Source organism: Miscanthus floridulus, unplaced genomic scaffold (assembly GCF_019320115.1).
Source record: "Miscanthus floridulus cultivar M001 unplaced genomic scaffold, ASM1932011v1 os_1275_2_3, whole genome shotgun sequence".
NCBI classification, from domain to species: domain Eukaryota; kingdom Viridiplantae; phylum Streptophyta; class Magnoliopsida; order Poales; family Poaceae; genus Miscanthus; species Miscanthus floridulus.
In genome coordinates, this window is record NW_027097627.1 from 1 (window position 1) to 23,479 (window position 23,479).

Sequence of the window (23,479 nt, forward strand, 5' to 3'; positions counted from 1 at the left end):
AACTCACTGAGACACTGACGAGAAACGTTGGGGGCGTGGCGTGGAAGTGGAGCCGTGGACAGACCGACCGAGCACGCTGCACGCAGCCACCGGAGGCGGCGGAGGCCAGCTAGCCAGATCACTGCACTGGCACTGCGCATCCACAGCTGGAACTGGAAGTAGCGGGCCGCCTCAAATTCGGAGCATTTTTTTTTGTGTGCGTGTGTAAAAAATTCGTAGCATGTTTAAACCGCACCGGATGGACCCAAATCTACACCACCCACCAAACCAAACGGGCAACCCCAGTCTCGGCATGGTTTAATTTTGGTTTCCTTCTATTTCTTCCCTCCACTTCGTCTCCTCCGCGACCGCACGCGGCCACGCGCCTCCTCCCATGGAGTCATCCGCCGCGGGGGGCGACACCCCTACCCAGCCGTCGGCGTCCGCCGGGGCCTCGCCTCCGGCTCCTCCTCCCCCGCCACCGCCGCCGAGGGGGTGGCTCGCCGGCCTCGTCTCCGGCGCCGGCCGGATCCTCGCCGCCGTGCTCGGGCCCGAGCCCTCCGCTTCCGGCTCCGGCTCCGGCTCCATTTCATCAGCCGCAGCGTCGGACGGGGACTCGCCGTCGGCCGCGTGCTCGCCGGCATGGTACCCGCCTCCTGGCCCTCATGGTGAGGGCTGCAATGACGCCACCGGTACGGACTCCCCCAACTATGCTTGGAAAGTTTGCGCCTTTCAGGCCCTGCCGCTACTCTGGGTGCCGCATTGCCGCGTTTGCAGCTGTATCTAAATGTTCGTGCTGTTTTGCATTATTTGCATGCTGCGTATAGGGGTAGCGACGGCGATTCGAATGACCAAAGTTCAGTGAAAAGTTCTCGAATTTTGGCGTTTCGACTTCGGAATAGTTTTTTAACGAAATAGTACACTGGATGCTTGGCAGTTTCATGTTTCCCCCATCTGCATCTGCATGGGGGACGATGGTTGTTTCTTTATTGCAGTTACTTACTTACTAGGCCATGCTAGCATGCAACTGACCGATAAAAGTCGATCCATGCTCATGAATACAAAATATGTTATTGGATCGTGGACATGACTACATTGGCACTAAGCCACTATCTGGGCGAAAATACTCCTTAAGCGTCTGCTTATTGCCTTACCCATAGAATTCTTGTACTAAGCATATGTTTGAGCTGCAATCCATAGGTGGTCCTGGAGGGTCACACGAGCATTCATAATATGGGTCCATACTGACCATTGAAGCCTTATGGGCCCCCAACTGTAATTCAAATTTTAAATTTCTGAACCGAGAGGGAGATAAGACATGCATGGACTCAGATATACGGCTAGCAACCCTGAACTTGAGATTTTCCAATGATTTATTTCCTCCGTTAACGAGTGGCACATGAGTCGTCAATTCTTTTCATGACCACTAACTCAGCAATATGATTATATGATGTGCAGCATCAGTAAGGCTAGCTAATAGGCCAGCCAGACTGGAATCTGTTTTTAAGTTAGGGATTGATTAAACCTTGTAGTTTATTGGCAGTCTCAATCCTTCTCATGGAAATAGTGGGTCCTACCACCACTTTACATCTCTTATATAATTATATTGTTGTTCGACTGCTAGTCATTCCATGTCATGGTTGTTCCTTTTCTTAGATAAAAACCATCTGGGTTCTGAACAACCCAAAACGGAAGGGATACCTTTAAATGTGTTTTAGTTTGTGAACTTACCTCAAATCATTTGCACATGTTATTATAAAATTCTTTTGTTCCTCTTATTTCCTAGCTTTTGGAGTATAACTGTCTAAACCCTTTTTGTGTGCTTTTCATTTGCTTTGGTTTTTACCGATATATCTTTCTGACATAAATTCCATTACAACCTGTAACTCCTAATGTCTTAGGAATCATCAGTGTTCTGTGCTCGTTTACTTATTCTTTCCTGTAAATGGACTGTACATTTTTACTTATTTTGTTATTTTAAATGGAGTGTTATTTTAAAATTCAGTCCGATGAGTTTTTGAGATTACAGATAATGGTGATTCCCCAGTCTTTCCCCTGAGTAATAATCAATCAAATCAGGTATTCCCAGTCATTCTATTTATTACCTAACATATTATCTCCCTGTTAGTTTGTAAACATGCTCCTCTCTCTGGATTACAAGACTAGGAGTAAGGGATCAATTACCTGAGCACTTTACAGTTCATGCGTTGAAGTCATGTAGAACTGTTTGTGATTTTAGGGTGAAAAGGAGACTGTTCTAAAAGGCTACCCTGGGTCCCTAGCAATTATCTCTGAGATTGAACCAAAGGATGCCATAATGCAATTGCTTATGCAGGAGACCTATTCAAGGTATTGCATCGTATATGTAGTATCGACTTCCAATTTCCCTTCTAAACTGTGCTGTTTGATTTTTGTTTTGCCTTTTCATTTAAGCATATTTTTTATCATGTATTTGAATGTGACATTCTATAAATATGTTTCAGAATTCAAACTCAACCAAACAATCACTTTACATGCTTCTCTTTCGGTATATTAACTATTCATTATTATATGATGGCCATGAATTGTCTCCTACTGTGATAAAGCAACAAACACTGTGAAGTGCTGCCCTTGACTCTTTGTATTCTATTAACACCTTTTATAATCCTGGATAATTTAATACTTGATGGTGGCAGATTAGCAGTGGTTGAAAATCTACAAACTATGTAATTAATATTCAACAGGACATAATTTCTTTTTTTTTCTATCAGGTCTGAGTGCAGCAAGTTTATAAAGATAATTCAAGAGCGGGTTTTAGACTCGGATTCAGGTGATATAGATGCTGGTGGGTTTTCTCTTACAAGTGCTCGGAAGGCTGGCAGACTAGCCATAGATGGATACTCTTCATTTAGTCCACATGAATCCTCACCTGCAACTTCTAGTCTTCAAGTGCATAACTGTGATAATAGTGCTGCTGTGGGCACAATTCCAAAATTAGCTCATACCAACCAAACCCCTTTCATCAACAATGCTAAGAACATAAACCCAGTGAGTGCTTTTGCTTGTAAAAATTTAGTCTGTTTCAGTCTATATTAATCATGACTTCATGATATATTGCTGCACAATGCATACTACCTCAATATCTTTTGTTGATTGGTTCATACGCTGAAAAATATCCTGGAAGTATTAAATCTTCAGGAGTTTTTTCTCATAGGTCTTATCCAGCAAATGGTGTTTGAGGCGGTCTTCTGATATTCAATTAATCATACATGCACCTTAAAGTGATGTTACTACCTCCGCCCCTAAAAGAAAATCATTATAGTTTTGTCATAAAGCCAAACTTTCTTAAATTTGACCAATATGGAGAAGAGTCGGCATTAATGATATTAAATAGACGTACATATATTTCTTGATGAATCTAATGATACTTATTTAATAGAATACATATTAGTACTTTTATATATAAAATTGGCCAACCTTGATATTTTTTATTTAAGACAAAATTAGAATGACTTTCTTTTAGGGGCAGAGGGAGTAGTTGCCAATTTTTAGTTCGGTTGCTGTACTCAATTTGGCAGCAACCTTCTGTAAGTTCACACTGACCTAGCTTATTATGGTTTTCTCCATGGACATACATTATTAGTTTCATGTTTAAAGTTTTTGGGTGGACATACATAAATTCCTAACTGTGTGACCTTAATCTAGTCTCAAGCACCGAGTATTCAGAATTGTTGTTGTTGTTGTCAGTATGCAAAATATTTTGTATCTATATGCGGTCCAAAGCACAATTAGTGTGTTGCTATATATATCTATTTGAAACTGTCTCAAGTGACTTTCTTTTCACTATATAAACGAGTTTAATTTGATGAGTATCTTTTGAATCTTACAATCACAAAATTATGGATTTGTTTTGGCAACTCTGGAATGAAAGAATTTTATCGCTGTATACTTGACTGCAGGTTCTCAAACGAAATTACTCTGTTAGAGAGGATGCATATGGGGAGATTCGAAGAGTCAGGCCAAAGATCAATGGAAATTCGTGGGACATTTCAAAATTCAAGCAAGTTGATATTATTCGAAATCATCCAGGTTGAGATTAATCATTTCAGCTATTAGTTGAGAAAGACCACTAAGCCTCCGAAAGATTATCAATTTGCGTACATCTACAACTTATACCTATTTTTCTTATCAGCTGCAAATTCACGTGAAGAGCTCACTACCAGGAATCCAAATGCTTCCAGAGATGGAAAGAAACTATTAAATGATATTATGGGAGCCAACAATTTAACATACCCTAACTTTATTTCAAAAGTTGAAACTGCTGATGAAATATTAGATGTCCCCGATAAACCTTCAGCTGTAACTCCACAGCTATTTGATTCCAGTTCTCCGCAAGCTGGTAGGGAACAAAAAGGTTTTGGTGCTACAACACTTAATCAGTGTTCTAGTGAGGTACTGATATCCCACTGTACCCAAGATTTGTTGGATGCCTTTCTTTCACGTGAGAACATGCTATTTGTCGTGACATTAAGATGAGATGACTTTTACCATAGGACCTGAAGAAAGGCTTTGCTTTGAAGGTGGAGCCTTTGAATGCATTTATTCCTTTCGAGCAGCAGATGATGGACTTATCACACAGGAAGCAAGAGCGTATGTTATCGTCATTGAATATGTTTTTCTTGCTTGTCATATGAGATTGATCCCTCAACATCCTCTGAATTTCTATTATTATTATTTGCAATTACTGAGCAGATGCTGCCTGTGACGATTCATGCTCTCTCTCAAAATTAATGTTGAAGGAGGATATTGAAGCTGCACCCAGGTAGTATATCATACCACTCTTCCTAGACTATTATTCTGTGCAAGAGTTTAACCAACACCAACGTTTACTAGTACTTGTGGTGGCTGTGCTTTGCCATAAGAACTTGGAATATTTGATTTTTGCTAGAGGAGTTTGACTTGAATTTAGGATCAAAACGTCGAGAGTCGATGGCTTAGGATTGTAGTTGCTATATAGGACAATGCTGTCTGTTAACTTTAACCTTGTGTTTATGATTCAAAATCACACATTTCTAGAGCACATGTGCTTCTTTTATGATGAGCTGTTATCATTGATCACTTAATATCCACCACCTGAATTACATCTTTGAAGTTTCTAGTAAAGGGTTGTCGGGTGCAGTAAACATTCTGTACCATATTATGCCCAAGTTTTTTTTTTTTTTTTTGCTGTAGCTGTCAGGTTAAATGCCTTTGAAAGTTAAAAGAAGTAATGTGCCAATAAAGTATTCTGTAAATGTCTATTTCAGCCTGCCGATGGGCATTCAAGTACAAAATGGCTCCAAGAACCGCAGAAGAAGGCAACCCAACTCACAAAAAACCACGGCAACTCCAACAAGGTCACCTGCAAAGGGTTCACGTCGGAAGAACAACGATGCCATAGTCAAATCGGAGATGGACTTGCTTGAGCAAAGCAAGCTGGTACTGACAGAACAAGAGCAAGAGTTGGGAGACGTTCCGGTGAAGAGACCTGTTGGGAGGCCCAGGAAGGCGAGGTAACTTCCAGCATTTTTCATTTTTATATAGGAACAAGGCATGGTAACCTTTCATGCCCTTGGTTGTAATCATGGTCTACTTGTAAACTAGGAATGGACCTAGCTCAGATGATGCGAGCACCCCTGCTTCGTAGGTTTGAGTTCCGTTTGGCTTGAATTTGGGTGCCTTTTTCAGTTACCTGTAACTTCTGTAAAGTGTGACTGTGTGAGCCATCTTAATGCCAATCTTAACTTATCGAACTTTTGAATAACTTGGAAAGGCACAGCAGGCAGCAGAACTAGAGAATTGAAGTTTTTTATGTGTGCGTTAATGTTTCAGAGAACGGACATGCTAGCACCCGGATGTCCGATCCAGGCGCTACCGTTCGGACGCTACCCGCATAGGGAGCGAACGAGTGCCTAGCGCGTCGGGCTTACGAGGGAGTGCACAAGTAGTGGTGTCGTGTTGTCCCGGACGTTGACCATGCCATCCCGAACGTCGTCCGCGCCGCTGACTGCTTTCCATACGCATTCTATGTGCAACATCCGATCTACTTTTGAAACATTCAGGTGCAACAGTTGCAACATACAAAAGAAGACAGATGAAACACTTGCGAAAACGTCTAAAAAACATTTGAAAACAATTGAACATATGCAACATCCAGATGAAACACTTACAAACATATGTATGAAACACCTGAAAACACTTGAAACATATGCTCGCAACATGCATGTATATGCAGCATCTAGATCTACTTTTGCAACATCCAGACAAAATATTTGCAACATTCGTCTGGAAACATACGAAACATTTGGAACATCCACTTAAAACATACGTATATAGCCATTACAAGTGCAACATCTCGATCTACTTTTGCAATATCGATATACAACATTGCAACATACCTCGAAAACATCTGAAACACTTTGAAACATACTATTGCAACGTGCGCTTTCAGCGTAGGATTTGCTTACTGCTTGGACGAATGAAGGCTTATCGACGCGGAGCTCGAAGCTGCGGAGTGGCGCGGAGGTCGCTAGTATGGAACTCGTCGACGGCACAGACCTCGACAGGGGCAGGGGTAGGCGGATGGAGCACGGCCGCGACGAGAGGCGTAAGTCCAGAAGCGACCTAGCGAGCGCCTAGGGCGTCGGGCTCGCCGTGCGCGGCGCGGGCGTGAACGGGTGTCCCACGAGCAGAGCGAGCGGGCGACGTGGGTAGGGGCGGCGTGGACGAGTGCGGGTTCCATCGAGACGGACAAACGGCCTAGAAGGGGCGTTTCCGTTCAGACAAGAGGACTTCGAGAATCGGGACAACTGGACAAGGGGAAAGAGAGGATGTATTGACATCATTATCATTGTTACCAAATCGACTCCATGTAAATCATGTTTCATAAATACTATTGTCAGCAGCAGATAGTTAAATTTCTAGCCTGTCTTACGTTGCACAAATCATATGTCGTTTTATCGCCAGTCGCAGCTTCAGCTCGCGTGCTGCACCTGCACAGTGAAACAGATTGGCCACACCCACACTGGACAAAAGGCCAAAAGGGTCAAGCCCTCGAAGCGGGAATCGACGGTGGGTGGTCAGAATTCGCCGGAAGTAGTCGGCAGATCAGATGTGCCGGCAGCAGATTTGCGCCACTCGATCAGGGATCGGCGCCACTGACTGATCCGATCAGGTTCAGATCTCCATCTCCCAAACACAAACAACAGCGGAGCGGGTCGCCTCGCCGCCCTCTTCCCGCCACCCAACTTCCCGTCCACCCGCTCCCGCCACCGTATCCGTAAACCCAATCCCCTAGCTGGCATGCTGCGCGCGGGCCTCCGCCTCCCCTCCACGCTCAAGAGCTCGTAATCGTTGCCTGCCGCTCCTGCACCGAGCGGCCAACGCGCACCGCCGCCGCCGATGGAGGCCACCGGCCGGGGGGTGTTCCCGAACAAGCCCACCCTCCCGGCGGGGCCGAGGAAGCGGGGCCCGCTCATCCCGGCCGCGCCCCCGCCGCCGTCTCCCTCCTCGCTCCCGCTCGACTCGCTCCTGCTCCACCTCACCGCGGCGCCGGCGCCGGCCCCCGCGCCGCGGCGGTCGCACCCGACACCGACGCCGCCGCACTCCTTCCTCTCCCCCGCCGCGCAGGCGCTCGTGCTCGCCATCTCCTCGCACCCGCTCCCGACACTCGCGGCCTTCCTCGCCTCCCGCCGCGACGAGCTCCTCCGCGCGGACATCCCGTCCCTGCTCAAGGCGCTCGAGCTCTCGGGGCACTGGGAGTGGGCGCTCGCGCTCCTCCGATGGGCCGGCGCCGAGGGCACCGCCGACGCGTCCGCGCTCGAGATGGTCGTCCGCGCGCTGGGGCGCGAGGGCCAGCACGACGCCGTCTGCGCGCTGCTCGACGAAGTGCCGCTCCCGCCCGGGTCCCGCCTCGACGTCCGCGCCTACACCACCGTGCTCCACGCGCTCTCCCGGGCGGGTCGGTACGAGCGCGCGGTCGAGCTCTTCGCCGAACTCCAGCGGCAGGGGGTGGCGCCCACGCTCGTCACCTACAACGTCGTGCTCGACGTGTACGGCCGGATGGGCCGCTCGTGGCCGCAGATTGTCGCCCTCCTAGATGAGATGCGGGCCGCCGGGGTCGAGCCCGACGACTTCACCGCCAGCACGGTGATCACCGCGTGTTGCCGTGATGGGCTTGTTGATGAGGCTGTGGCATTCTTCGAGGACCTCAAGGCCCGGGGCCACGCCCCGTGCGTCGTCACCTACAATGCGCTGCTCCAGGTGTTTGGCAAGGCCGGAAACTACACCAAGGCTCTGCGAGTGCTCAAGGAGATGGAGCAGAACGGTTGTCAGCCAGATGCTGTGACGTACAATGAGCTCGCCGGAACATATGCCCGGGCTGGGTTCTACGAGGAGGCTGCCAAGTGCCTGGACACAATGACATCCAAGGGTTTATTGCCAAACGCATTCACATATAACACCGTGATGACAGCTTATGGGAATGTTGGGAAGGTGGATGAGGCACTTGCTCTGTTTGACCAGATGAAGAAGAGCGGGTTTGTGCCGAATGTGAACACATACAATCTTATCCTTGGCATGCTTGGCAAGAAATCAAGGTTCACTGTGATGCTAGAGATGCTTGGAGAGATGTCAAGGAGTGGATGCACACCAAATCGGGTCACATGGAACACAATGCTTGCAGTCTGTGGGAAGCGTGGCATGGAGGACTATGTCACCCGGGTTTTGGAGGGGATGAAGTCTTGTGGGGTTGAACTGAGCCGAGACACCTACAACACCCTGATAGCTGCATATGGTCGGTGTGGCTCAAGGACTAATGCTTTCAAGATGTACAATGAAATGACCAGTGCTGGATTCACCCCCTGCCTCACCACATACAACGCATTGTTGAATGTGCTATCGCGACAAGGTGATTGGTCCACCGCTCAGTCAATCGTAAGCAAAATGAGGACCAAGGGGTTTAAGCCAAATGATCAGTCATATTCACTATTGCTTCAGTGTTATGCAAAGGGGGGCAACATTGCAGGGATAGACGCAATCGAAAAAGAAGTTTACGGAGGTACCGTTTTCCCAAGTTGGGTTATCTTGAGGACCCTTGTCATTGCCAATTTCAAGTGCCGGCGAGTGGGTGGCATTGAGAAGGCATTTCAAGAGGTAAAGGCCAGAGGTTACAATCCTGACCTCGTCATATTCAACTCCATGCTGTCAATGTATGCCAAAAATGGGATGTACAGCAAGGCCACCGAGATCCTCGATTCAATCAAGCAGAGCGGGCTGAGCCCTGACCTCATCACTTACAATAGCTTGATGGACATGTACGCAAAGTGTAGCGAATCGTGGGAGGCTGAGAAGATACTGAACCAGCTCAAAAGCTCTCAGGTGAAGCCTGACGTCGTGTCCTATAACACGGTCATAAACGGATTCTGCAAGCAAGGGCTGATCAGAGAAGCTCAGAGGATCCTCTCCGAGATGATCGCTGACGGCATGGCTCCCTGTGTCGTAACTTATCACACACTCGTTGGGGGATACGCCAGCCTGGAGATGTTCAGTGAAGCTAGAGAGGTTATCAACTACATGATTCAGCACAACCTGAAGCCTATGGAGCTGACCTACAGGAGAGTAGTCGACAGTTACTGCAAAGCAAAGCGATTCGAGGAGGCTCGCAGTTTCCTGTCTGAGGTTTCAGAAACTGACCCGAATTTTGATAAGAAAGTGCTGCATACACTCACAGCCTATATAGAGGATGCACAGTTTGGAAGGTAGGCTGCCTGTGCTAAAAGGTGGACTAGGTACAGTTTGGAAGGTTTCTTTGGTTACAGGCAAGGCAACTGGCAGTTTGCAATTTGCATGGTATATGCTCAAGTTTTGATAGGCAAGGTTACTAATAATCTTGAAGAGCCCGTGTTTGCCAGAGATGGCGATAATATTGCACCTTGCAAATGGTGCTGTATGATGTCAAAATAGTCTCATTCTTCAACCAGTGTATAGTGTACCTATATCCACATTCTGCTGTGCATACTTTAGATTGCGACAACCTGAAGCCTGAAGGGCACCTGATGTATGATGTATCATTCGATTTCTTCTGAATATAAATAACACCATTCAGGTGATCTCAAATGGGCAACCTCATCAGTTAGCAGCATCCTGAGTACTCTATCCATTCCTACTGCTGTCGTTCCTCGGCTGTCCGCTCTCAACTCTCATGGTGAAAATATCGTCTTGTGTGGGACGGGATGATCGGGGACGGTCATGTGGGGTGGAGCCGTCAGCACGAAGCAGTGTCCACGTCGCTTTCGGCCTGCCGTGCACGCTGCTTTCTCGCCTGCTCTCAGGATGTCTGGCACGGCAACGGCTGAACGGCATGACGTTGAGGCGATAGAAGATTAGGCCTTCCAACGCTGCTTTTTACTAGTAGGCAAAGGGATCAGATAAAAAAAAAAGTAGATGTTCTACACTTGTTACAGTGGCTTACATAAGCTATATATATTTGAGGAGAGAGAAGGTGGTCCAAAAAAAGAAGAGGAAATAAAGGGCCTGTTTGGTTCACCCCTTCTAAAGTCCAGTGAGTCATTTTTAGTTACTAAAATACCAAATACTCCACTAAAGTTTTGGGGCCACTAAAGTTTAGTAGCTTTTAGTCACCAAGGGGTAGCTAGAAGTGACTAGAGTGTACACGTGACAGCTGTTTTAATGGTCTTTAGTCACTGTAACCAAACAAACATGGGGTCACTAAACTTTAGAAGGGTCACTAAATTTTAGAAGAGTCACCCAACTTTCTTTGCAAATGATAGTAGTATCAATATTCGTTAGTAGATCGCTTTATTTACAGTAGAATCACTGAAATGTTAGGCTCGATTGGGGATGCCCTGCAGGAAGTAGACTTGTTTGGTTTGGACGTTCGGTGAACACTGAACAACCGTAAAAGTACCATCCGCACAAACCAAAAGCGCCTGCAAATAAGCTGTCCTAAATGGTAAATTCGGCAGATAAGTCCAAAGCATTGCATTCGGCCAGTTTAGCTGCTTCTGTTGTCCTGGTACAGTTTGACCGCTTTCTCTTGTCCTTGTTTACTGTATATACACACTGTACTATTACGTTATTCCAAGCAAGGGAAGTGACACTTGATGCTGAATGCGTAGGTAGGTGGTCGATGTTTCACAGTGAACAGAACACTGCACGGAGTTGTTCTCAGTGAACAGAACACTGCACGGACTTGAAGACGATCGGTGGCCGGCGATCGTCTTATGGCAGAGGAAGTAGAATAACAGCCTGCAAGTAAGCTTCATGCTGAAATTATAGGAAAGAGAAGAGCGGAGACAAGAAAAAGTGGCTGTAAGTTTTCAGCCAGCATATGGCACAAACTTTAACAAATTTTGTGAGATAAAAAAATAAGTCATGTATTAACAATGAAAAGCTAACTACTATATATAAGTGGACTAAGAGATATGTTGCAAAGGTCCGTATAACAAGCAAGAACTATATTATTAACCTTACCCTTAGGAAAACTCTTTTCGATCACAACCTTTTCGATGCCATGGCAACTTGCCCTAGTTGCTGCCATTGCCAAGGTCCTGAGCCAGGAAGAATTTTGCAGCATTTCCGTGAGGAGGGGATTTCTAAAAGGAATTCCATGTAGCTTATTACTATAAGCAAAAGAAACCATGGGCACAAGATTTTGCAAGTTTCTCTTTGTATGTTTCCTTTTGAAATGAACACTTCCACACTTTGTGGCATTCGCTGCAGATTCTGTGGTCGCATGAGGTCGTGAACGGTGTTCAGTTCCACGTGAAAAAAACCAGGCTCGTTCAGTGGAGAACGCGCATGTGCGTGTTGTGCCTGCCACGATTCCGATTCGCATCATATATAATGGCTCCCTGCCAACATTTCTAAATTTGAGAGGAAGAGCATGGCGCAGGAAGGTCCGCACAATATTTTGTAGGACTGTATATCGCGGCCGCGCGATTGTTTAAGGGCCGTTTTTCTTCTTCTTCTTCTTTTTTGTTTTTCGGTTTGAATAAATGAAACAACCATTTCCAAATTTGTAGGCCCTGTGTCTGTGTGATATGGTGAACAAAACTGCCCAAACACTCGCACGCATTGTCGCATCGCGCGATCTACGGACGGCGACGGCTGCGGAAGCACTCGCTGCGCCCGGGGCGGGGAGACCCGTGCAACGGCACGACACGTCAAGCCGCTTCGCTCCCCTTCTGTGCACACACTGGTACAGTGCAGCACTGCAGCGTGAAAGGCACGGGACCGGCGGGCCGGAGTCTTCTGACTTGGCAACCGTCGCAGAGCGACGAGCGCCACCTGCTTGCTGCCGCGTGCCTGCGTGCGTCCACCACTGCCGCACTGCGCCCGCTGCCCTTGCCTCTCCACTCCACTCGCTCACTCGCGTCCCGCTTCCCCCCGCCCGGCCGCGCCGCACTGCGACGCCAAGGGATGGATGCGCTCCCCCTACGGCCGTCCCTCCTCTCCTCGTGGCCCGGCGCCGCCCGCCCGCGAGGTCAGTGAGGTCCTTCCCCCTCGCCGCGACAGAACCTAGCTTACAGGCTTAGTACTATTGACCTGGATATTTAGTTTGACGGATTAGTCGTGTATATTCTCATAGCCACAAAGACTGCGATGCTTGTGATGCGCTTCGGTGTGCGAGTGTTCCTTTGGTCTTCTCCAATCGAGAGATGTGTTGGTGTTTCGAGTAAACATCAACTAGTAAAATTATATTTGTTGCGCGTTAGGTTCGGATGGTGTGCTAAAGGGCAGAATGTCCCTACATCCAGTCTGCTGCTGCTCATGTTATTAGCACCGAAAAAGGTTCATAGTAAGGGGTACAAACGGTCGAGAGAGGGATAGGTCCTAAGTCTTTGATGGAAAGGTCGAAAGGGCGCTGAGAGCTCGGTTGCTGCTCAGCTATGTGTTATGTGATGCGTTGTGTGTTGAATTTACCCATCCCCTTAGTGGGGTGCCCTGCCTTCCCTTTTATAGATCAAGGGGGAGCAGAGGTTACAGTCTTACAGATGGGAGAAAGAAGAAAAATCATAGACCAAGAAGGTCCTTCGAAGGTGCCGGATCTTCCTTTTCCTCTGAGTCAGCCCCGCTGATATGGCAGACGGTGCTAGGGATAGCACGTTCGTTGATCTTGATAGGGCCGTGCTCTGGCTTCGTTCAGCAAGTGGTCACGTCCCATCCTTCCTCGGCGGGCGGCGTGGCACACCGGGGTGCCGAGCCGCGACCCTACGGGGACTAGACGAGGAAGTGACCATACGTTGGTTACTATAGATGATGTGAGTTCCCTCCCTGGATCGTAGTGGTTGTCGTATGCTTATGTCAGGATCTGCGTCCGAGGGCTGATGGCAGCGCCCACAACTCTGTAAGACAAAAATCGGCGCCTACAACACTGTTCGGGCTCTGTCATGCCTGGAAGAGCTTAAAGCGTCCGTCCCGTCATATCCTGACGGTACTTTCCTGTAGGCGTGCAGGGTATGGTCCTCGGTACTGCGGTTGACTTGAGTGTACTGTTGGGCCAGCCCTCGAACTCCTAGGCCCAGACGGGCTGGAGAAATGCCTTTTGACCCGTATCCCATCTACGGGAAAAGAGTCCTGGTCTACCCGGGAAGGCAAAATGTCCGGAGCGACTTTGGTGGTGTATCGTGGCAGGCACGAAGATCTAAGCGGACGGTTGCCCTTCTCGCATCTATCGCCCCTATAAAACCAAGGGGTTCGCCCCTAGGTTTCCATACTTTGCCTCCTCACCTTTGCATCTACAACCTCCGCCGTCAATTGCCTGAGCCTCCCGTACCCACATCGCAGCCGCCGTCAAGCTCGCATCCAACCACCCCCATCGTCTAATAGAGCAGTGGTGTAGATCCGATGTCACCCTCCAGCGCCTAGAGGGCCTCGTTCGCCGTGACCTTCTTTGCTCACGGACTGCCGTCGAGGAGTGGCGGCTGTCCGACAATGAAGACGTGCCGTCGCCGCCCGAAGGCTATCTCGTGGCCTTCGCTCGCTTTCACGAGCAGGGATTCGCCACCCCCGCCCACAAGTTCCTTTGGTGGCTGCTGAATTACTACAAGGTGGAGCTACAACACCTTACTCCCAATGGGGTCTAGCACATTGCGGCGTTCGTCGCCCTGTGTGAGGGGTTCTTGGGGATTATTCCCCACTTCAACCTATGATGGTATTTCTTCGCCGTCACCCTCTTGAAGAAGCGGGAGAATAAGTGAGAGCTGAGCATGTCAATGGGATGCATCGGCATCTCGCTCCGCAACAACCGGGTCAACGAGTACCCGTCGATGCATCTGTCGACCTCCAACAAGGGGTGGCATTCGCATTGGTTCTATGTCAAGAACGACACAGCCGCCCCCTTGCCAGCGTTCACCGGATGCCTCATCGAAGAGGTCCTAGAATCATGGAGGATGTGGGGGTCCTGGATAAAGACAAGAAGACAATCTAGGACCATCTCACCGCCCTCCAAATTCTGAAGGAGAGGGGAGTGAAGGGGTCAGGGATCATCGGCGCCTACCATACGCGGAGGGCGGCGCCACTGATGAGTCGCGCACTTTCCCTATACCTGATGGTGCTCGAAGCGTCACTCGATGGGACGACGCTTGCCGATGAAGCGTTGTCCCCATCCGAAGTGGCACAACGCATCAAGGAGGCGATGGAGCCTTCGAAGGATGACGTCGGCGTCATTCTTGATTTTGTGTATCCGGTGTCGGGGCACCCCCCAATGCGGTCAGAACCGGGGTACATTGATTTCGTAAGTTCTCTTTCCCCGTGCCTCCTTTTTACTTAAATTCCCGACCCCTTGATGCTGACATTGGGATAGCGGGACCAGCCGAAGAGACTCATCTCTATGGATAGCTCGGCTCCGCTGCTGAAGGACCCACTCGTGGCGGCGATGAATCGCACCGCGGCCGAGTGGCAGAAGAAGACGAAGGAGTTCAAGAGGAAGAAGAAGCTACAGAAGTTGCAGGCATGGGAGCGAGGAGAGGAGACATACAGTGATGACGACGATGATGACGATGATGAGGAAGATGACGAGTTAGTTGCAGACACCGAGTGAGGTGACCTCGGAGGCGAGGACACATTAACAAATACCCACTCGTCAATGCAGGGACCCTTCTCATTCCATGCGAGGGAAGGTACGACCGTGAGGCCAGAGGAGGCAGGCCGAACCGCCGGCCCATCCTTAGAACCATCAGGGGCGGGCGGATCTGCCGCCGCACCCAAGGTGCTAGCCGGGGGGCCCCGCCGTCGTGCCTTAGGAAACTGCGGGGATGGGCGAACCCATCGCCGCACCCCAAGAGCCGGCGGGGGCGGACAGATCCACCGCCGCACCCGAGGCGCCGAGAGAGGGGAGTGGCTCCACCGCTGTGCCCCCATATACGAGAGAGGTGAGCCCCTCGGCCTGGGGGTAGTGGACGGTCTCAAAATGGTCCTGCCCCGATGAGGTGGAGCAGGGAGCTGGGGGTTCATCCCCCAAACGTCTCCACCGTCCAATAGCGCCAGCGTAAGTTGCCGACTCCTCTGTTATCTCTGTTTTCTCTATTTTTCTCTGTTCTTCAGAGTGACTCTGGCCTTTTGTTTCTTCTGCAACACTATGAGATGGGTCAAACAGGGCACTTCTATAGTGCTAGCGCCCAAGAAGACCATCGTCCTTTAGGCAAGGCGGGGGAAGCCGCCTGGCGTCGCTCTTGTTTTGGGCGAGAGCGGAGCCGGCGTCACAGCTTCGTCGGCCAGTCTAGCACCGCCCATGGTGGTGCCCGTGCCCTCGGTGGGTCAAGCAGTCGACGAGGCTAAGGGGCGCCCTCAGAGGTTGCCGCTCAACTGGCGACGGAAGTGATGCCGCTGCCGACATCGGTATGGGCAGAGCTGTCGACCGCTCCTGTTGCTTCGACCACGGCGGGCGTGGTGCAGCCAGACGAGGTCCCGCCGATGGAGGTGGAGGTGATGGTGGCTACAATGGATGGGTCATAGCTAGGAGCTATGGTGGTGGCACCTGAGGCAGCGGCATGTCCCGTGCCACCAGCGGCCCTAGAGACAACGCCCGCCGTGGGCAGGACCGAGAGGGTCATAGCCTAGGGACCCTTGAACACTGCGGCGGGTGCCGAGGAGAGCGGTAGGGAGTTGTCCCTGGTCCTGCCATCGGAGGGCCACCACCTACCTACGCGGGATGAGCCCTCGCTCCGGTGGGTGAGTCCATGGGACCCGTCGTCGGAACTTTTCACCGTCGACAATGCCGCCGAGGGCATGGAGCGGGAGAAGCTCAGCGAGGGCTTCACGGCCACGCTGGAAGCTCTAAACTAGGCCGATGGCACCCTTCGAGACGTAATCGTTCCCACCGACCGGGTATTCACTTGGTCTTGCCTCTCGATCTCTTTTTTCTTCATCTATTTTTGTTTTCTCACCACCGCCTTTTTTAGTCTCTTATTGCTCGCAGCCGAGAGAAATCCCGGTTCCTTCATGAACACAAGGAGGATTGGGACCACCTCATCGATGAGGCATAGCTGCATAGGGACATGACCACCCAGCTCTGCTAGAGGGTGGCCAAGTTGACTCCCCTAGCCACGGAGGCGGACAATCTTCGACGGCGAGCGGCTGAGGCCCGCCGGGATACGGAGGACGCCGAGAAGTCTTTTGATGAACTATTGAAGAGGGCACGGCGGGATTAGGAGGAGGCCACTAGAGTGCAGAAGGAGCAGGATGAGCTACTCTAGCAGGATGCCGAGACCCGCCAGCAGATCATTGACCTCCTGGCTAAGGCAGAGAAGGAGCAGGATCTTAGGCTGGTGGCTGAGGAGAGGTCCGTGGCCCTGGAGCAGAGGGTGAAACTAGATGCCGAGATGGTCGCCCGGCTGTGTAAGGAGCGAGACGAGCTACGCTAGACTATGGAGAGGCTCCACTCGGAGCATGGCGTGGCCTGCGGGGAGCGTGACAAGGCATTTCGAGAGCACGACGAGGCGCAACAGAGGATCAGCTCCCTCTAGGCTGAGCTAGAGATAGCAAAAGCCCAGAAGCTGGAGGCCAAGGGTGCTGCTGTCGGACTGGCCATGGATCTCGCCGAGGCGAGGAGTCTTCTTTAGGCGAAGAGCGACAAGCTCGATATCCTAAAGGTTGCCCTTGGCGTAGTTTGCGACGACCTGTAGGTGGTGCAGGTGGATGGGACTAGCTCGCTCGTGGCCCGTGCCATAGATATCACGGTGCGGGTGCGCTAGCTGGAGAATGAAGCTCTTCGCTCAGGGATCACCCAAGCCTTCACCGTCGCCCGCTAGCATTACCATCTCAACATCAATTTTGAGGCGATGAGCCTTGGTTTTGCGCCTGGTTATGAACCCTCTGAGCTGGATGACATAGAAGCGACGGTGACTCCTTTTGCGGAAACCCTAGCGAGCAAAATTGAAGATATGGTTCTCCCCGAGAGGGGGTAGTTAGTCGAATGAGTTTGATGGACATTTATCTATAATCTGTGGACAAGTGTCGGTACTTTTGTGTTTTGAAAATAGATTCGCAACTTCGCTTCGTTAAACAAATTTGCAATTTCGTTTTGTTTGATTGAACTTGCTTTCTTCCCTTTTTGCATTCGAAAAAAGGTGCTCATGCAATCCAACCCTTCCATTTGTTAAGTCCGTAGGGCCCGAGGTGTATAAGAGGGGAATTTCGATTATGCTGGTGAGCAAAGTTACCATAGCCGTCAGGGCATGGGTTTTTGCAGTCTTACCAGGCATGCTCGGTTATTTGTTCCCTCAAGCCTTGTCGCTAACCTTAACATGAGGAAGAGGTCCGACGCAGCAACTGTTTCAAAAAAAGGAGGTATTTATACCTTTATTAGCCCCAAGTGAGGTCCGTCCCCTTGCGGTTGCTGGGGTCTAATGTCACTGGAGACCGAAGAGAGGATAGCGAAGCTGCTCTTACATTCGCACGTACCCCTTCCTTAGGATTTTAGCTATCGTTCCATGACCGTGCGTTCAGTCTCATTGCAAGTCCAGCCTTCCCCGAGCCCTCGCATGGTAGGGATTTGGTCAAGGGTCAGCTCGTTTCTACGACTATTGCCCCTGTCCGTGGTTTTCGCAACTAGAGGGGTTGAGGCGACATCACTTGCCTCGATGGCTCGAGTGACGCGCTTGATGAGCTCGCTAGCGGGGATGTTCGAATGGAATCTTGTCCCATCGCTCGTGACAGGGTCGGCAAAGCCCTCAGGTGGCATTTCGTTGCTCCTTAACCCGTATTCCAACAGATTCCCCCTCAATGGGGATTCTATGGGCTCGGCTAGAGGTTGGATTGAACTAGAAGGTTGAGATGACCCTATCCACCTCTATGCAGGTTGGGCGAAGGCCGCTCAGGCTCATCTACATTTTCTCCCCTATCTCTTGTTTGACACGAGGCGGCGTCAGGCCCTTCATGGGCCGGCCTTCGAACCTCGGTCTCTCGATCTAGGATCGAACAGCTCGAACCCCCGAGCCCCTTGGGGTCTGATAGGGGTCCGCTGTGTTTCACACATCACCCTATCCTCAGTTTCTGCAACCAGAGGGGCCGAGCTAATGACACTTGCCTCGATGGCTCAAGTGTCACGCGCAATGAGCTCGCTAATGGGAATGTTCGTGTGGAATCAGGGTCAGTCATCCGCTGACAGGGTCAGCATAGCCCTCATGTGGCATTCCACTACTTCTTAACCCACCTCCCGGAAGATGCCCGAGCCGTTCGATAGGCTCGGGTGGCCCATTGGCCTCTCCTCGATGGAGATTCTGTGGGTTTGGCTCGAGGTTAGAATCGAACGAGAAAGGTCGAGATGTTCCTGTCCGCTTCTGAGCGGGGTTGGGCAAGGTCGCTGGGGCTCATCTCGGTTTTTCTCCCCTGGCTCTGTTTGACATGGGGCAGCCTTGAGCCCTTCGTGGGCCACCTTCGAACCTCAGTCAGTTGCCACTCATATCGAATGAGGCGACTACCGCTTCGTGACGCGACACGAAGCGTTGAGATGCAGCAATTACATATGCAACGCTTGAATATATGGAATGAATGTACGATATAATGGAAACGAGGGTCGGTGATGTTACCTTGGTGGCACATCGGGAAGTTCTTATCGGATATGTCCATGCGGGGTTCGGGTCCGACGTTCGCGACGGGGCCGGCGTAACATGCACGAGCATCGCAATTTTTTATTTTTGTCTCTCGATAGAGATCCAAGCCGTTCAATTGACCTTGGGCGACCTGACAGCTTCTCCTTGAAGGAGATTTCACAGGCAGACCCCTCGAACCCTTCTCGAGGAGGCGGATGCTAAAGCTTGGGGTGCGGGGACAATGAATTCGATTACGCTGGTGAACAAAAAATGATGTAGCCGCTGGGGCGTAGGGTCTAGCGGTTCGTTCCAGTTTTACTCAAAAATTTACACCCACACACCACGCCTCTGGTTTTTAAACGTAAGGAGGGGTCGGGCGAAGAGAATGTCTAAACAAGTAGACACTCACGGCAACCCCCGAGCGATGTTCGCGCCCTGCCGTTGCTATGGGTCGGAGGCTCGGTATTTAAAATTGACACGCAAAGTAAGCAAGGGTGCTTATCTTTCGGTGGCCGTTCATTCGGCGTTCGTCTAGGCCATCCAATCAACCCAGGAGGCCCGTTGGGCTCCCCTTGATGGAGGTTCCGTCGTTGGGTCCTTCCAGGTCCTGCCTGGGGAAGCGGAGAGCTGCCTACATGCGGGTGCGCCTTGTTTCTCGCGCTCAGCGTGTGGTAGTGGTGGGCCATGCCCAGGCCACGTCCCATTTGACCAGGCGCTGTCTCGTCGAGTAGGGTGTGTCCCATTGGTCCAGACGCGTCCCCTCGAATTCCCATTAGCATCGAATTCCCAGCTGCATTGAATAGGGGAAGGGAGAGGGTTTTTTGTCCCAACCTTTTGCCTTTCTCCAACTGCTGCGTCTCCTCCTTAAATAGGGGAAGGGAGAGGGTTCTCGTCCCATTCCTCCACCTATTCCTAAGCTACTACCTCCTCTCCTTCTTCCTTTTTGCCGAACGCGTTCATGTGTCACGGCGGTTCCTAAGTGAGAGAGGGCAATGCTAGGGAGAGGAGGACTCACAGATCCGCTCATGAATCCAGAGCGCGATTGTCGAGCTGGAGGTTATCCAACGTTGATGAGATGGTGCTGGCCGCCTTCACTGAGAAGGGGCCGCTTCCGCCGAAGGAGGAGGTGCACTAGAGGGTGCTGAGCGTCGTTGGCTTTGTCATTGTCTGCAAGGTCTTCATTGGGATGGAGCCATACAGGGACATCTTCCGACAAATCTTCTCCGAGTGAGTCCTTGTCGGTGGGGAAGCCACCCAGGACTACGTCGATGGGGCCTTCGCCCTTGCAGCCACTCAGATCGGCCAGTTCATGAAGTTTGATGAGATGTTAGAGACATCCATCAGCCATGGCGGCTATTCCTCGATGAGCAGCGCCCCCTATCTAGGTGCCGTTGTCAGGGTTACGACTGATCACGATGGCGTAGTCCCTGCACACCCTGGCAAAGACACCATGGTCACCGATGTGGTGCTCGATGTTGCAGACTACGGCACCCTCAAGGATCCTATGGAGCGGTAGGACGTTGCTGATGGAGAGCGTGGCGCGGTGACCATAGTAGTATTTAGAGTAGAGCTGGTCAAAAAATATAATCATTTAAGTTGTGGGGGGAGCCCCCGTGGGAATAGATTTTTTGTATTCATGAATACATCAGTCCCTTTTCATGATGAAATCACTTTGTAAGCGATGAATTTGTGCAAAAATGAACAAGCTCTTTAAATTTCGTTACAACAAATAGCTTTTAGCTTTTCTCCCTCTTTTTGTAAAAGAGGTTCAGTGCCTTTCGACCCTTCTCGTAGTTAAGGTCGCAAAAAGGTCGGAGTATGGGCGAGCCAATTCTAATCACGCTGGTGAGCAAGGAAACCATAACCGCTGGGGGTGTGGGTTTCCCGTAGTCCTACTAGTTATACTCAGAGTTTGTTCCTAAAATCCTAGCCCTTAGGACTTACCATGAGAAAAGAGGGAAAACACAGAGAATGTTTGTAAGATAAACGTACTCATACCAGCCCCCGAGTGAGGTCCGACCCCTCGCATTTGCAGGGGTCGGATGTCATGAAAAATCAGGGATTTTGATGACAAAACTGATAAGAGAAAGTATGCATTTATTTAGGGGTAAAAATGACGTAGTTGCTCAATGTTCCAGGCATTGGTGAAGACCTCGCCGTCGATGGTTTTCAACTTGTAGGCGTCTAGTTGGAGTACTTCCACGATGATGTACGACCCCTCCTAGGGTGGGGAGACCTTGTGGCGGTCCTTGTTGCTCTATACGAGGTGGAGAACTAGGTCCCCGACATTGATGGCTCAGTCCCACACCCGTCGGCTGTGGTACGGTCGCAACGCCTGCTGGTATTTGGCCGAGCGGAGGAGGGCGACATCGTGAGCTTCGTCTAGCTGGTCCATGGTGTCTTCGTGGGATGCCTCGGCTCCCTATTCGTCGTATGCTCTGATCCTTGGTGCTCCATAGTCAAGGTCAGTTGGGAGGATGGCCTCGGAACCATAGACCATGAAGAAAGGCGTGTAGCCAGTGGCTCGACTGGGGGTTGTCCTTAGGCTCTAGAGCACCATGGGGAGCTCGGTGACCCAGCGTGCGCCAAATTTGTTCAACTGGTTGAAGATCCTAGGCTTGAGGCCCTGTAGGAGCATGCCATTTGCGCGCTCGACCTGCCCATTCATTCGGGGGTGCGCGACGGTGGCCCAATTGACCCGGATGTGGTTTTCATCGTAGAATCGAAGGAACTTCTTACCGATGAACTATGTGCCATTGTATGTAATGATGGAGTTCGGTACTCCAAAGCGACGGATGATGTCGAGGAAGAACAACATGGCTTGCTCGAACTTGATCGCGGAGATCGGCCGAGCTTCTATCCATTTTGTGAACTTGTCTATGGTGACAAGAAAATGGGTGTATCCTCCGAGCGCCTTCTTGAGAGGCCCAACCAGATCGAGCCCCCAGACCACGAAGGGCCATGTGATGGGGATCATCTAGAGTGCCTGGACCGAGAGGTGAGTTTGCCGAGCATAGTACTGACACCCTTCATAGATGCGCATGATCTGCTCGGCGTCGGCTACTATAGTGGGCCAGTAGAAGCCCTGTCAGAATGCATTTCCATCCAAGGTCCTAGGTGTGGCGTGGTGACCACAGACCCCACCATGGATATCGCTCAGCAAATACTTCCCCTGTTCGATGGGGATGCAGCGCTGCAGGATCCCGGTGTGGCTCCGCTTGTAGAGTTTGCCCTCCATAAGAATGAAGGACTTGGTGCGATGTGCGAGTCGTCGAGCTTCCATCTTGTCCGTTGATAGCGTGTCATGGAGGAGGTAGTCGAGGTAGAGTATTCTCTAGTCGACCTAGAGGGTCAGGCTCTGTCACTGGATCCTCTTCAAGCTCCATGACCTTAGGGGCCGACAGAGCCGTCGGTTGGTTAGCCCCAAGGATGGATCGGATGGACATGTCGTTGGCCTGCTCCAACCCTTCGTAGCGTACTGAGGGCTTTGTGTTGGTCACTGGTGAAGACACCATGTTGGATACTGGCTCTCGGCCAGATGCCGCCATCTCAAGCGCATCGACCGCCTCGTTGAGGTGCCTTGGGATGTGATTGAGTTCGAGGCCATCGAATTTGTCCTTCCGGCCGTCGGACTTCTTGGCAGTACGTAGCCATCTTGGCGTCATGACATCTTGACTCCTTCATGACTTAGGTTGACGACCAGCTGGGAGTCACTTCGGATGTCGAGGCGTCGGATGCCCAACCCAATGGCAATGCGTAGGCCATTGATGAGCGCTTCATACTCAGCCACATTATTGGATGAGGGGAAATGGAGATGGACCATGTACCTCATGCATACCCCTAAGGGATGATATGAAGACTAGCCCTACATCGACGCCCTTTTTCATCAGCGATCCCTCGAAGTACATTGTCCAGTACTCTTGATCGACGACCGCCGGTGGCATTTGGACCTCGGTCCATTTTGCGATGAAGTCTGCCAACACCTAGGACTTGATCGTCGTTCGGGAGGCATACGTAATGCCTTGATCCATCAACTCGAGCACCCACTTTGCTGTTCTTCCCATGGCATCCTGGCTTTGGATGACCTCACCGAGGGGGAACGACGTCATGACCGTCACCGGGTGTGACTCAAAGTAGTGGCGTAGCTTACTATTGGTGATGAGGATGGCGTACAGGAGCTTCTAGATTTGGGAGTAATGGGTCTTAGAGTTAGATAGTACCTCCGTTGATGAAGTACATAGGGCGCTGCACCCTGAGGGCTGCCCCTCTTCTTCCCTGCTCCACTACCCGGGCGGCACTGACCACTTGCGTGGTGGCCGCTATGTATAGCAGAAGGGATTCTCCATCAGTTGGAGGAACCAAGATCGGGTCCTTTGTCAGAAGCAGTTTGACCATGTCAAGTGCCTCCTGAGCCTCGGATGTCCACT

The 23,479-nt window shown here is 50.7% G+C and overlaps 2 protein-coding genes across 2 annotated transcripts; both read left to right on the forward strand.

The window, feature by feature from the left end:
• Window positions 1–301: 301 nt before the first annotated feature.
• On the forward strand, window positions 302–5,735 carry LOC136533877 (uncharacterized). The gene is made up of 10 exons (XM_066526409.1): window positions 302–671; window positions 2,009–2,058; window positions 2,219–2,328; window positions 2,730–3,006; window positions 3,918–4,047; window positions 4,151–4,410; window positions 4,512–4,608; window positions 4,711–4,780; window positions 5,265–5,510; window positions 5,602–5,735. The coding sequence occupies exons 1-10, from the start codon at window positions 374–376 to the stop codon at window positions 5,642–5,644; spliced, it is 1,581 nt and encodes a 526-aa protein (XP_066382506.1). The 5' UTR covers window positions 302–373; the 3' UTR covers window positions 5,645–5,735.
• A 1,392-nt stretch (window positions 5,736–7,127) lies between these two features.
• On the forward strand, window positions 7,128–9,907 carry LOC136533876 (pentatricopeptide repeat-containing protein 10, chloroplastic-like). The gene has a single exon (XM_066526408.1). The coding sequence runs from the start codon at window positions 7,399–7,401 to the stop codon at window positions 9,757–9,759; it is 2,361 nt and encodes a 786-aa protein (XP_066382505.1). The 5' UTR covers window positions 7,128–7,398; the 3' UTR covers window positions 9,760–9,907.
• Window positions 9,908–23,479: the final 13,572 nt, after the last annotated feature.